This window comes from Panthera uncia, chromosome F1 (genome assembly GCF_023721935.1).
Source record: "Panthera uncia isolate 11264 chromosome F1, Puncia_PCG_1.0, whole genome shotgun sequence".
Lineage (NCBI taxonomy): Eukaryota > Metazoa > Chordata > Mammalia > Carnivora > Felidae > Panthera > Panthera uncia.
In genome coordinates, this window is record NC_064813.1 from 21,547,328 (window position 1) to 21,560,488 (window position 13,161).

At 38.3% G+C, this 13,161-nt stretch overlaps 1 protein-coding gene across 1 annotated transcript in view; it reads right to left on the bottom strand.

The window, feature by feature from the left end:
• PRG4 (proteoglycan 4) overlaps positions 1-9,969 on the bottom strand; it is a 16,163-nt gene extending 6,194 nt beyond the window's left edge. Inside the window, 7 exon segments of the mRNA XM_049634064.1 lie at positions 1-514; positions 1,997-2,119; positions 2,640-2,786; positions 5,349-5,468; positions 6,720-6,842; positions 9,412-9,510; positions 9,815-9,969. The exon segment at positions 1-514 is cut by the window's left edge and continues 22 nt beyond it. Of these exon segments, the coding sequence (XP_049490021.1) occupies positions 1-514; positions 1,997-2,119; positions 2,640-2,786; positions 5,349-5,468; positions 6,720-6,842; positions 9,412-9,484 (1,100 nt within the window). The 5' untranslated portion in view covers positions 9,485-9,510; positions 9,815-9,969.
• Between the last annotated feature and the right edge of the window lie 3,192 nt (positions 9,970-13,161).

Below are 13,161 nucleotides of genomic sequence, written 5' to 3' on the forward strand. Positions count from 1 at the left end.
GTGGTGGGTGCAGGCTCTTTGGTGGTGGGTGCAGGCTTCTTGGGGGTAGTGGGAACAGGTTTCTTGGTGGTGGTGGGAGCAGAAGATTTGGTTGTAGTTTCAGCTTTTGGTGTAGATGTAGTAGGAGCTTTGGATGTCGGTTTAAAATCTTTAGCAGGTGTTTTCTCTGCACTTTTTTTCTCTTTAGGTGAAGTAGTCTTCTCTTTTTCTCTATTTGAAGTCTGTTTATTCGTTATAGAAGTCTCTTTAGTTTCAACTGCTGTCTCCTCACTGGTTGTTGAAGATGTCTCTTTGGGTGTATCAGAATTAGGTGGAAGACTGGGTTTTGGATTTGTCGGTTTGACTGTTGTAACCTTGGGAGATGTGGTAGCTTTATTGCGTTGGGTGGTAGGAATGTCAGGAGTCGGGGTGAGCTTGACGTCACCATTGTCCAGTCCGCTTCCATCTTCATCTACAACTGGTGGTTCAGGGTTAGGTTTCTTTTTAGGAGTTTTTTCCTTCTTGTTATCTTTTACTAGAAAAAAAATATGCACATTTTTTACTTTTGAATAGTTTTCCATAGTGACCTAAAGAGCTCGTCCTTACCAGCTAGCTGTGTTGATAGCTGATCAAACTGCTTTATCTGTAGGCAAATTGCTAACCTGTAATTCATTAATTTGTTGTAAAATGGGAAATGATTAACTCATCTGATTGGGCTATTTTAGGGAATTGATGAGAAGGGATGAAAAAGCACAAGTAAAAGTCTATACTATTAATGTATAGAAACAAGTGGCAACTTTGAAATTACCAACATGATCAACTACACGAATTCATCTCTTTATATTAATGTTCTTTGCCTCTCACTTCCTCCACTCCTTTTACTTCACACTGTTGAGTGCTGCACTCTTCCTTCTGGAAACCTAGTTCCAACATCTTCAAGATTAACTGTACCAATTGGCCTCGGAAGCCTCTACAACTACACCTCAGGAATCTGTTCCAGTCACTCCAGCGGTGCCTACTAATCTGTTTCCATACACACAGCTGTTAGCTCTTCCCTTTCCTCTGCCCACCTAAACTCAGCAGCCCAGGGGATACAGAGAGGGGATTAGGATGCCATGGCAGCCAAAGACCTTGTTGAACAGGATTTCTCCTAGCAGCTACCCAAAGAGCACATCAAGAGCTCATCCCTGAGATGCGTTCCATTTAACAAACACGTATTGCACTTGCATTGTATGCAAGACTCTGGATGATTCAAAGACGATTTGGCTATTCTGCCAGAGTAAAGGCTTCAGGGGAAATAACAACCACCCAGGAAATAGAGTTCTTTGAAACCCCAGTATCCAAAATTCAGTATTTCCTGGAGAAAGAGAATGTATTTTAGAATTTCAGGAAATTAAAAAAAAAAATAGAACAAAAGGAATCTTTTTTTAGGAGGTAATAGCCTACTCCGTGGGACAGTCTCTACTACAAAAAAAAGAAAATCAGCCAGATATGACATAATTTATTAGAAAAATAATAAAAAAGATCTGTAAAACGTGGATAATATTGCCTTTCCCAGAGATGTGTATGAGATTTTAATGGATTAACGTTTTAAAACACTTAAAGCAGCATATAAATGTGTGCAAAATAAAATAAGGAAAAATAAAAGGGAAAGCAAAAACCACAAGGAATACAGAGGAAGAAGGAGAAGAAAGAAAAATGATATCAGGTAGACAGGAATGAAAATCAAAAACCATAAATAATCATCTCCGGTGCCATCCTGTGTTTCCAGAGCTGCTGCTATAGCATCTTCTTATCCTTGGTTTTAAGAGTGCTTTCTTAGCTGCTCTGCACTAGTTTCCTATAGGAAGTTCTCATTAGTATCTTCTAAGATAATTTTCACAAATTATTTTTACAAATCTATACATGCCCCAAGTATTGAAATGTCCTCAAACCATTCTACCAACACGCATTGCTTTTAGAGAATTATTTTTAATATGGCATTGATATAGTCTTTGATCTTTATCAATGCTCAAACCTTTGGGTTTCTTCTTTAATTCTTTATTAGCAGCTGAATTTTTGGAAGACTTGACTTTCCGAATAGTTGAAGAGGAAGAGGAAGAGGAGGAAGAAGACTCTTGATTTTCAGAAACAGAATGTTCTATAAATCAAATAAAAAGGTTGATCACACCAACTGCAATTGAAAGCAAAAAACGCCAGTCCAAATACAATGAGAAATGTTGTTGACTGCTCTGCAAATGTCCGTGTTCTGCTTTTTTAATTTATCAGTAATATGATCAACTGCTCTTTAAATTTGTCAGTTAAAAGCCAGGTAGCTAAGCTTATCACAGATACCAGCAATATATATTACTTTCTCTCAAATTCCCCATGTCTCACAGAATCTAATTATTCTGCAGAAGATCTGGGCTTTTTTTTCCCAATGAGATTTGTCTTCTGATTACTGTAACCTACACCCATGCTGGGTTCAGTTGTAAGAAAAATAAATATCTGAGGGTTTATAATGTGGCTTAAACTTTGACTTAAAACACACTTTTTTAAAAAGTGTAATAAGCCTTTCATGACTCATATGATTCCCTTTTTCTATGAAGAGTCTTTTAAAAGTAGTTTACCTACAGCTTAGTCCATCTCAAAACCTTTTATTACATCTGTCATCTTCCTACCTTCTGTTATTTCCTCTGATTCTATAACTTTCTTAGTCTTCTTCTTGTTTGGTGATTTGGGTGAACGTTTGGTTGTTGATTTGATGGTTTGAGATGCTCCTGGAGCTGGAGGTACAGTCTTTGAAGATGGTGATGGGGGATTATGCACTGAGGCCAAGCGAGACAAGTCAGTTAACATCTTGTTGACATTCATCAGCAACTCTTAACTGTAAAAGGCATGGATGCATCTGGCTTCAAGAATAGAGGCTGGTGAAAACCAGTGTAGGCAGGCCTTAGCCTAACACTAATTACCGCAAAGTGATTAATTCTGAGGAGCATTGCTATAAAATATAAACCTGAATTCCAGCCCTAGCCCTGCAAGTCTCTACCCTTGTGACCTTGGGCAAATGAACTAACCCTTCTTGAGTTTTGTTTTCAGATCTGCATATTGAGATATTTATTCTAGATGATTTCTGAAGGTGTTTCTCTGCCTAAAAAATACCTGACTCTAGGGGCACCTGGGTGACTCAGTCAGTTGAGCGTCCGACTCTTGATTTCAGCTCAGGGCATGATCCCAGGGTCATAGGATCGAGCCCTGCATCAGGCTCCACGCTAAGCATAGAGCCTGCTTAAGATTCTCCCAATCTTTCTCGCTCTCTCTCTCCTAAAACAAAAAACAAACAAACAAACAAAAAAACCCTCAACTCAACTCCATACCTTATGCCAATCTTCTATGATGGTAAAAATAATTACTGCATGTGAATGACAGGTATGTGTGCTCTCACAAAGAGAAATATAATAAGTACATTTGTCCTGTTTTCATATTCATTTAAATAAAATGATGCCAATCCACCTTTCTTCTTTCTAATTACAAAAGCTATACATGAATATTTAGCCTTGTAAACAGTTCACACCTTCACATTATGCTTTTCTCGAAATGTGTTGCCCTTCCCCAAGTTAAACAACTGTTAATGGTTTGGTGTGTATCTTTGAAACCTTTTCTCACCCGTCCTCCTACCTTTTCTGTGTCTAGAAGACAAGACAAGGGACGTGTTTTGATCATTAGGAACCAGAAGAAAAGGAGAGGGACTTCTAGAGGATAAGAAAGCGGAGGACAATGAGATGCTCTGGGTAGAGGGAATTGTGATAAATCCTGCTGCTCTGACCAAACATCCCAGAAACCCCTGCCCATGCAGTCTCTGTGAGCTGACCACCCCACACCTTCCTCTGTCTTCCCCCAAACAGCTCAGTTCTGCCATGTACTAGCTCATAATCAACAACCTCTTGGACTGTTTTCTCACCCACATTTTTTCAGCTCTTGAAACACTATGATTTTGAAATGTATAGATGCCTACCAGCCGTGTCTATAGCAATCCCGAAACAACTAAGAGGTGTGTCGTAAGATGGTTCAGTTGTTATTTGTAAAAAATGAAGTATTGAAGCTCTGGGTGGTTCCATTATTTTCACTTGAGACCCTGACTATCTTTGTGAATTCTGTAAATGAAGCATGACCTTCATCAAATTTGTTGTTGTTGAGTCCTACTTAAACCTCAAGTAATCTGACCCAGCACCCGGTAGCATGGTCTTTAACACGTTCTTTCAATGCTTCATCACTCTCTACCCAACCTTCCTTCCCACTCATCTTCCATCCAAAATAAATTCTTTTTTGTTTCACAGCCAAAACCATTATCAGGGCAATGAATAAATATGTATCCTTCATCATGGGTCCTTCTGAAAGCTGCAGGAACTCCACACTCAGTTTTTGATTATGAGGGTGTTGTCTCCATTATTTTTGGACTGCTTTCCAATGAAAACATTGAACAGTTAAGAAATATCCCTCAACTATGCTGATAAACAGTTTTTTACCCTATTTCTCCACTGTTCAAAAGAAGCAGGACGTACAGTCTTGTTTAAATAGAATAAGATTATGCAAGCAATGCTTATTTTCACTTTTACCTTCACAAATATCATTGTTTCAACAAAGTATAATTTAAGAATAAACATTTGGTAAAGAAAATAATTCATTATTTAAGTCTTTTTAAACTGTTTTGGAAAATCTGAAGTTTTATTATACTCTCAGATTAGTTCTCCAGGACCTATAACCAGAGAGGAGGATTTTAAAATGGAGCAATATCCCTTTTTATTGACTCTATCACACACAGGGATTTAGATAGAGATGGCCATGGGCTCCAGAGATGAGAAGGGACATACAACAGACAGTTGACAACTTCTCGGTAGGTTTGCCTATAACTTCAGTGTCTTTAATCAAACTCCTAAATTTACTACTTTAGAGAAGCTGTGTCATTCTGTCCTTCAATATACGCTCAAAAACTCTGAAGCCAAAAGCACAGCTAACTCAAAGGACTGCTGACTTTGTGGGGTCAGCACCATTAGGGTGAAACAAGAAATCCTGGAATGAGCTGGTTACTGTTAATTGCACCTGAAATTGAACCACACCTGAGGAAAAAGTATGTGCACTCAGCCCCTATTCTCTCTATTCCTCAACCAGCGATCTCTGGAGCTCCTGGAGACTGGCAGAACCAGGCAGTGCTGTTGGAAGAGGCTTTCCTTCATCAATTCATCTTGGTGAAGCAAAATTAATATGAAATGGCTTGTGCTAGTAAAATCAAGTCCTTGGGTGGAGTGCGTATTGGACGTTATCAGCAAAGCTAAGGTAGGTGCATAGATCGGGCTGTACTGAGAGGCGCTGACTGATACCACGATGCTTACCTTTTCCACAAAAATTCTCATAATCAGAACAGCACTTGCCATACTTCTTACATTCCGAGTCACAGTCGCACTCCCTCCCTCTTGCAAAGGACTCGAAGCAGCGGCCTTTACAGGAAAGCTCTATCCAGAGCAAAACAAAACATAGATTACTGATTATGCAGCCACACCCATGTACTGATAGCCATTTCCCACCTTATAGCTGCCTAGAGTTCCAAAAGTACATTTCTGAGTCTTTTATTTGAAATTTGGAAAATACACGGTTTTCTAAGTGGAGAAGTCAGGAAGGAAATATGGTGCCTCAGGGAAGCTTCTCTTGCCTTTCAAGACTCTAAGAGACACCCCAGTGCTGAGTCATTTCACGTACGGACAATGGAAAAGTGGGAACCCTTCATATGAAATCCCCCCATCCTCTCCATGTCACACCACTGCTTTGTAATAGATGCTCATTAAGTGAATGGTCAGATCCTACAATATTCCAAAGAGCTGGCATAATATAGATGGGTCACTGTTTAGGCTCAGAAATCATTTATAACGCAGAGACTTTTATTATGATGAACCGGGCAACATGTGGCGTTGAAAGATTTCAGCCTAATCCCGTGGCATAGATTATACTTGCTCATTTCAAAATAAGCTTTGGTTAGAGACACAATAACTTTACCAAAGCCTGTTTGAAATTATCACCTTCAACGACACATAATTGTACAGCAGTATATTTATCAACTTCACATACAAATTCTGAAGTAAACATAACTTTGAACCACTTTTAATGATAATTTTCATAAATTGGATATGAAATGCCCGTGTTAACAAAATGATCTAAAAATGCGTTCAGGTGAAATACCACCCATCATTTAAAATTCCGACCCTTTGGGTTTTAACTGAAATTCCTCATAAGACACTAATGCTTCGTACTTAAAGTGACTTTTTTCAGACAATTTAGAAACATGTTTATATCAAACAAACAGTAGATAAGATTATTTTATATCCATGGATTCTTTTGATGAAGCTATGGAAGAACCCCATCACTAAGCAGTTATATCTCTGATTGGTAAGTGAATAGTACGCATTACTATTTACTTGATGACTCCTGAGTCACAGCATTCTCTATTTCAAACAAGATATTTTACTTGGACTAGTCAATAACCTTGTGCACCTGTCAGAGTTCCAGGCTCCCCTCCTTTTCCCTCCCCCAGGAGTCACGAGCTTTGACACCATCCTTAGGTACAGCACGCTGCAACATTTATGCAAGGAAGGGAAAGGCATTTAAGCAAAAAGAAGCGCAGTAGTATGGAAACAGCACTGGAAGGGGCTGCAAGGGGACTCACAGAGCAGTGCTGCTTGGCAGGGGAGACACTAGCTGCCAGGACTTACCCACAGTGCAGACTTTCTTGAAATCAGGGCAGCACTCCATGTAGTGTTGACAGTTATAATCACAGTTGCAGGTGGCATCTCTAGAATACCCTTCCCCACATCTCCCTGCACAGCTTGGTAAATCTAAAATCATACAATACTAGGGTAAACATGGCCAAACCACTTTACAGAAAGGAAGGGGTCTAATGAGGAGGCCAAAGCCATTTGGTCAGGGAGACTTTTATCAATTGGAAAAGGTTGGGGATGATGGTTAGCAATGGGTCCAGGTGATCTTTGCCTGATCTCTGATGTGACCTTGATCATGCCACTTCATTCTTCACCAGACTGAGAAGATAAATACACTTTTGAAAATGAGGCAAAGGTAATGGCTTTGCATAAAGAGGGTGATATTCCGGCAGTAGTGGGGTTGGGGAGTTGTGGTGCGGAGAGCGGCCACAGCTCAACTGAGGCTGCAGCTAAAATGATGGCTAGGTGACATTTATTGAGCATCTCTGTATCTCTGTGCTGGACACTCAGTCATATGTTATCTCTAATGTTTATGAAAATGTTACCAGGAGGGTATTAGTAGCCCCTTTTGAGAGATAGGGCAGCTGAAACACAGAGATTTTAATAACTAGCTCAAGAATACCTGGTTAGTTAATGGTTCCAGGATATATGTATTACAGATAAATTGTGTTACCTATAATACCTATAATAAATATGTGTTACCTATAAATTATTCATACTGACCTCTTTCACTCTCCGAAGTGTCCTGATTTGGATAACAAGTTACATGGTCACCTAGAACTTGAACTCTGATATATCTGATTCTAAAGCCAACACTATTCCCACCCAATCACATTGCCTCTCATCCCTCATGTTGAGTTTAAAACAAGCTGGTTAGGCCAGCAAAAACTTCCCTAGGCTTCCTCCACTTTTTACTGGTGAGGATAACCGCTTCTTTAAATGTTGAGGAAGTGAGATGTTTACAACCACAGATACAGAGAAGACAAAATAAATAACTGTTCAAATAGCATCTGGGCATGAATATAAAGGTCAGAGTTATTCTGGGTGAAAAAAACAACAATATGAACAAAAGCATAGCTATCCTCAAATATATTTCTGAAAGTCATTTGGAAAACACCTTCCTGAGAGATAAAACCACAGAAATGTAACAATCGAATCCGTCTCTGGAATAGAAATTGGCAGGGGCAATGTCCTAAATCCATAGAGGGACGTTGAAACACACTGAAAAAATCTCAAAATAATGAGTCTGGGAAACTGAAAGTCTTCACATGCAAAGAAAATAGTAGATATTAGGACAACTTCCACAACCTTTTGCGTACATATGTGCACAATACATACAAAAACGCATATATAGTGTATGTATATAAATACATATATTATATATAAAGGAAAAAGAGAATGAGAAATTGAGAAGGCGAGAAAAGCAGACAACACAACATTAAAACCTATTCTTTCCTAATTAGCAGATTTCTGAATGAAGAAATCAATTATCTTTATAGGAAAAGTTTATTTTCATAGACTAAGTGATTGTCCTACTTTTACCACTGTTAATTTTAAAGATAATTTTACATTCATTCATTTAAAGGAGAGTAAAACCATTTTGGAGAACAATTGATCTTATTCCAGAGGAAAGGTAGATTAGGAAATGCTCTCAGTGTTGTGAGCCTTGTAATGCTATCGTAAGACAGCAGAGGAGTCTAAAGATAGTGTAGAGGCCATGATTCCTTATTAAACGTTCACATGTGCTTCCATGTGTTTTTCCATCTTATCTTAGTGATTCGGAAACTATGTCCATGTCAGGAGATTATCTCTCATGCTTAGATTTATGGGAATTTTAACTATTTTCCTGGAAATGCCTATTTTATAAATGCAATTTCACCATAACAAGCATGCACCTTGATTTTTCTTCTCTCAGGTTTTGCTTATCAAAGAAAAACAAGGATATGAAAATCCGATGTTCAGTATTATTGCCATTAATCAACTTTGATCGCATGCTAGAGACATTTGCTAAGGTGATTGCACTGGATATATCTTAACATTCTCTAAATGTCAATGACAAGAACTGTTCATCCAGGACGGTTTTTAGAGTACTGTGAATAGTTCAATATTATAATATAAGATGACATTCACACAAGTAGAGTCCATTCCTGGATGAATAGTTCTTGTAAGAAACAGAGCACTTTCAAGATTAATCCAAGGCCATTTGAAACATTGTCAATGCTCACTGTACCACGGTGCCTAGTTCTACAGATCCTGAAAGAAGCTAGCAATAATTTATTTGATGTAAAATACTCATTAAATTTACTGGAAACATGTGAGCAAAAATTACATGCCATTTAAACGTCATTCTTTTCAGTTCATCTGATGATACTGTATCACAATAGCACAGTTTTATCATGTGTCCGTGGTTTCTTTTTTAGCTTTTGGAGTCACCGCAAAAATGAGTACAAAAATTAGTCTATAGAAAAGCTCCAAACTTGAAAGGTTTCATAAGACATGAGCAAAAGTAAGAATTCCAAAATGCTTAGAAATGTTGCATACGCTTTTACATAATTTTAAAACTATACTATACATTAAATTTAAACAAATGTACGTTTTCAGAAATCTGTTTCTTTTGTGGTCATAATAGTCGAAACAGAATGATTAGCAACAGTTGTTAAATAAGTCTTTTTGGTGGTTAAGCTACCTTGAGAAGAAACTTGCTGAATCAAGAAAACAGAAAGCAGCAGCAAGTACATGGGAAGTATTTTCCACTCCATGTCTGTTTCCAGGTACCGAGACCTCACTGAAAAGAAAAGAAAAGCATCAGAAAACTGCTCTTTAATCTCACCACTAATTTATGCCCATGTTACTTACGGTGTTTCGGTAACTTTTAAAATGTGGGTTAATGATAAAACCATCCCACTCTTGAAACAAGACTTTTAAAGATAAAGAGCTTTAATTCTACTGTAAATATTTCACCATCTTATGCAGAAGAAATCATGAGTCACCATCTCAATCATGTTATGGTCCATGTTAATACTTTAGAATTCTCCCAAATGAAAAACAGCCCTATCTCAAACTCCATTTAAATTATAGTATATACTTACAGTGCAAGGTTGAAATCCCAGCTTACAGGGAAAAAATAACCAGCTTCAGCAAAATTCAATTTAACAAACACAGGAGTGATCATTCCAACTTTCCCTTAACTCTCCATATAAATTTGTAAGCTTCCAACAGGTGTATTGTGTAGCTGTGATCCTTTTCAAAACTTTCCTACTCCTGTCCTTAAAAACTGTTCTCAAACTTCTTTAATAAAGCATAGCCCTATTGAATTGAAAACACATTTAATTCCACGAAGCGAGTTAACTTTGACACTTACCCGTAAAAGCAATAGTGAGTTTTTCCAATGTTCTGGAAGTCTTATATATCAGTGCAAATATATTGGGATGAACCAATTAGTCCAAAGGTTAGACAGAATCAACAGTGACAACACTATGAAATCAAACTTTCCTCATTTGTTGGAAGAGGGCCCAGACAACTAGACTTAGGCAACATCTGGAAAACACTTCCATTAAGAAAAATGACTACTACAAAATAAATTTAGGATTATTGGCCAAAACACACTTCTAATTTCTGAGTGAAGTGAACAAATTGTTCTGAGATGGTAAATAGCTCTGGCAACATCTGACTAGTGTATCAAAGCAGCAGCTTCAAAATAGTCAAGTGTGGGTATCACTTCTTCCTCCACCCCCCCCCCCCAGTTAAGTCCAGCAAAGAGTGATTTTGAAATTTATCTACTGTTAGATTGTGGTCCAACTTTTCTTAACTTATGCTATTAAATCAAATGTACATTTCCTTTCTTGAGTATTTTCATTTTCACTGAGCACAGAAAATAGGCTCTTAATTGCCTCAAGGTGGATGGTCTGCAAGGGTGGATTTTCTAGCTTCCCTTACCATGTAAAAACCTTCTTCAAAACTGTAGCATAACAGACTCTTAAATACAGAGAACAAACTGAGGGTTGGTGGGTGGGGTAGGGGGGATAGGGAAAAATGGGTGATGGGCATCGAGGAGGGCATTTGTTGGGATGAGCACTGGGTGTGGAATGTAAGCGATGAATCACGGGAATCTACCCCCCAAACCAAGAGCACACTGTATACACTGTATGTTAGCTAACTTGACAATAAATTATATTAAAAACAAAACAAAACAAAAAACACCGTAGCTATCTCCCTTCGCCCCTTTATTTAAGCACAGCAGCATTTGGGAAAAGGTCTTTTAAATTATTAATTTAGATTCCTTACCACAGAAAATGTGAACCATCATCTTGTGAAGCTAAGTCAGCTCCACTCAAGGTCTTACCTCAGTTTGATATGAAATGTTCCTGTTAAAATCCTATCTAGCTACATAAGGCTGAGCTTGTGTCTTCGTACCTCCCTGAAACCGGCCCAGATTAACCCCAACCACATCAAGAATCATAGTCAACAAATGTACTACCTTTCACTGCAATAATCTGTTCATTTGTCTCCTTCCCAACCACCCCCCCACCCCCTACAATCTCACTCCCACAGACTGCGGTTTCCCGAAGGACAACCAACGCCCGTGCCTTACCTCTGTTGCCAACACGTAGTCCAGTGCTTCACTGAGGTTGTGTGTTTAACACGAGCTCATGGAACCAAACTGTTGTATTCTGCTGTGTGCTAGGTACATGTAAACTAGCTGGGGACTGCATTGAAGCAACACAAGATGCTTTTGAGTTAAATATAATCCTCCACATTTTACGAATAAAAATGAAGACCACAAAGAAAAATCTGTGACCCATGGAGGATACATAAGGAGTAGAAGCCAGAGCCAAGATCTGAACCCGTGTCTCTTCATTTAAATTCCCTCTTGCTTCTACTGTAATCAGCCCCTTTGGATCAACGCCATCACTCCGTACTTAATCATAGCACTAACATTTACTCCTTCATTTGTAGAGGTGGGTTTATGAGATTGTGACCTTTATTAAGACAGGGGTTATAAGCATCCCTTTGGTTCCCACAATGCTTATTCTGGGCTAAACACATAATATAAAAAGATAATTTAGAGACTATCAGTTCACCTCTAAGTAATCTCCTTCCTCTGGGAATTACCTCTCCATCTGTAGGGATATTTCCCTTTTAGCCACTTTCACACATGTGATTTTGCCACAGCAACTATAGCTGGTAGGATGAGGGGAAGAAACCTGAAATAAATTGGGCCAATATGGTTTCCTATCCTGGAAATTTGGAACTGTAATTCGGAGATGACAAGTCTGTCCATGTAGGCCTGTAATATGTAAACTTCTGTCCATGGGCTAAAGAAGCAGAAAAAATCCTTATGAATCAAGAGGTGCAAATGAGAGAGCTCTGATAGCTTTCTAGTCTTGGTCATTCCTTGTTCCTGACTCCCACATGCCTCCTTGTTTGTATCTTTATGGCAGACTCCCCCTCTGGGGCTGAAGCTGGCTAAAGATACTTTCTGCTCCTTAAAATCACTAATCATTACAGAGTGGATGTATAAAAGATCCTGTTGGCTGGAACTGAACCAAATTCTCTGCTTAGCTTTACTGAGGTCAAGAGGGTAAAGGAGCTAGAAGCTTTGTAATTTTTTCAAGTCAGACCTTGTTAGTTTCAAGTCAGACCAAGTCAGTTCCCTTGTTAGTTGTTCAAAATTCTGGGAATACCAAGAATATTAGACATACATATACACACAGACACATATTCTTAAAACAAATATAGATTGCTTTCTGATTATTGCATTTTAGAGTTATCTATTTTACCACTTTTCTTCTTTGGACAAATCTTACAATGATGCAAATGACATTCTTAAAATGATTAAAAAATCCGCTCTCGTAACACTTGCTCTGAAGTCCAGGTTCTATTCTAAAGTTGGAAAACTGACAAAGCAAAACACACACACACACACACACACACACACACACACACACACGACCAATAATAACTTTAAACATATCCATTAATGCATTCTCATTTTCATCAAATATACTTTGTCTGCATAATGAAGTATGGAAAAGAATGAAATCCTTCATTAAATGTCAAGTTCATGAAGTTCAACTTATAAATACCTGATTTGCATAATTCTATGGGTAGTGAGACTATTTGGGTAAGTAAAGTTTGCCTTTAAGCCACGGAAGCATTTTAATTTTGTCTACTAAATATAGCTTTATCATGTAGACTAAATGCATCATTTTGTGACTATTGGGCCATTTAACCTTCCTTATTGATCACACAGCAATCATTCCATTAGGTGATAGGTACCCTTGTTGAGATCTCTTTTCTCATTAAAGGTATTTTTTCAATGGTCACCTAAATCTCATTTAATTGGGATGAAAATTATCCTAGGATTGGTTTTTAGTAGGGGGAAATGGGGAGAGGAGAGTGAAGAGAGATGGGGAGGATGTAAATAATACTGGGG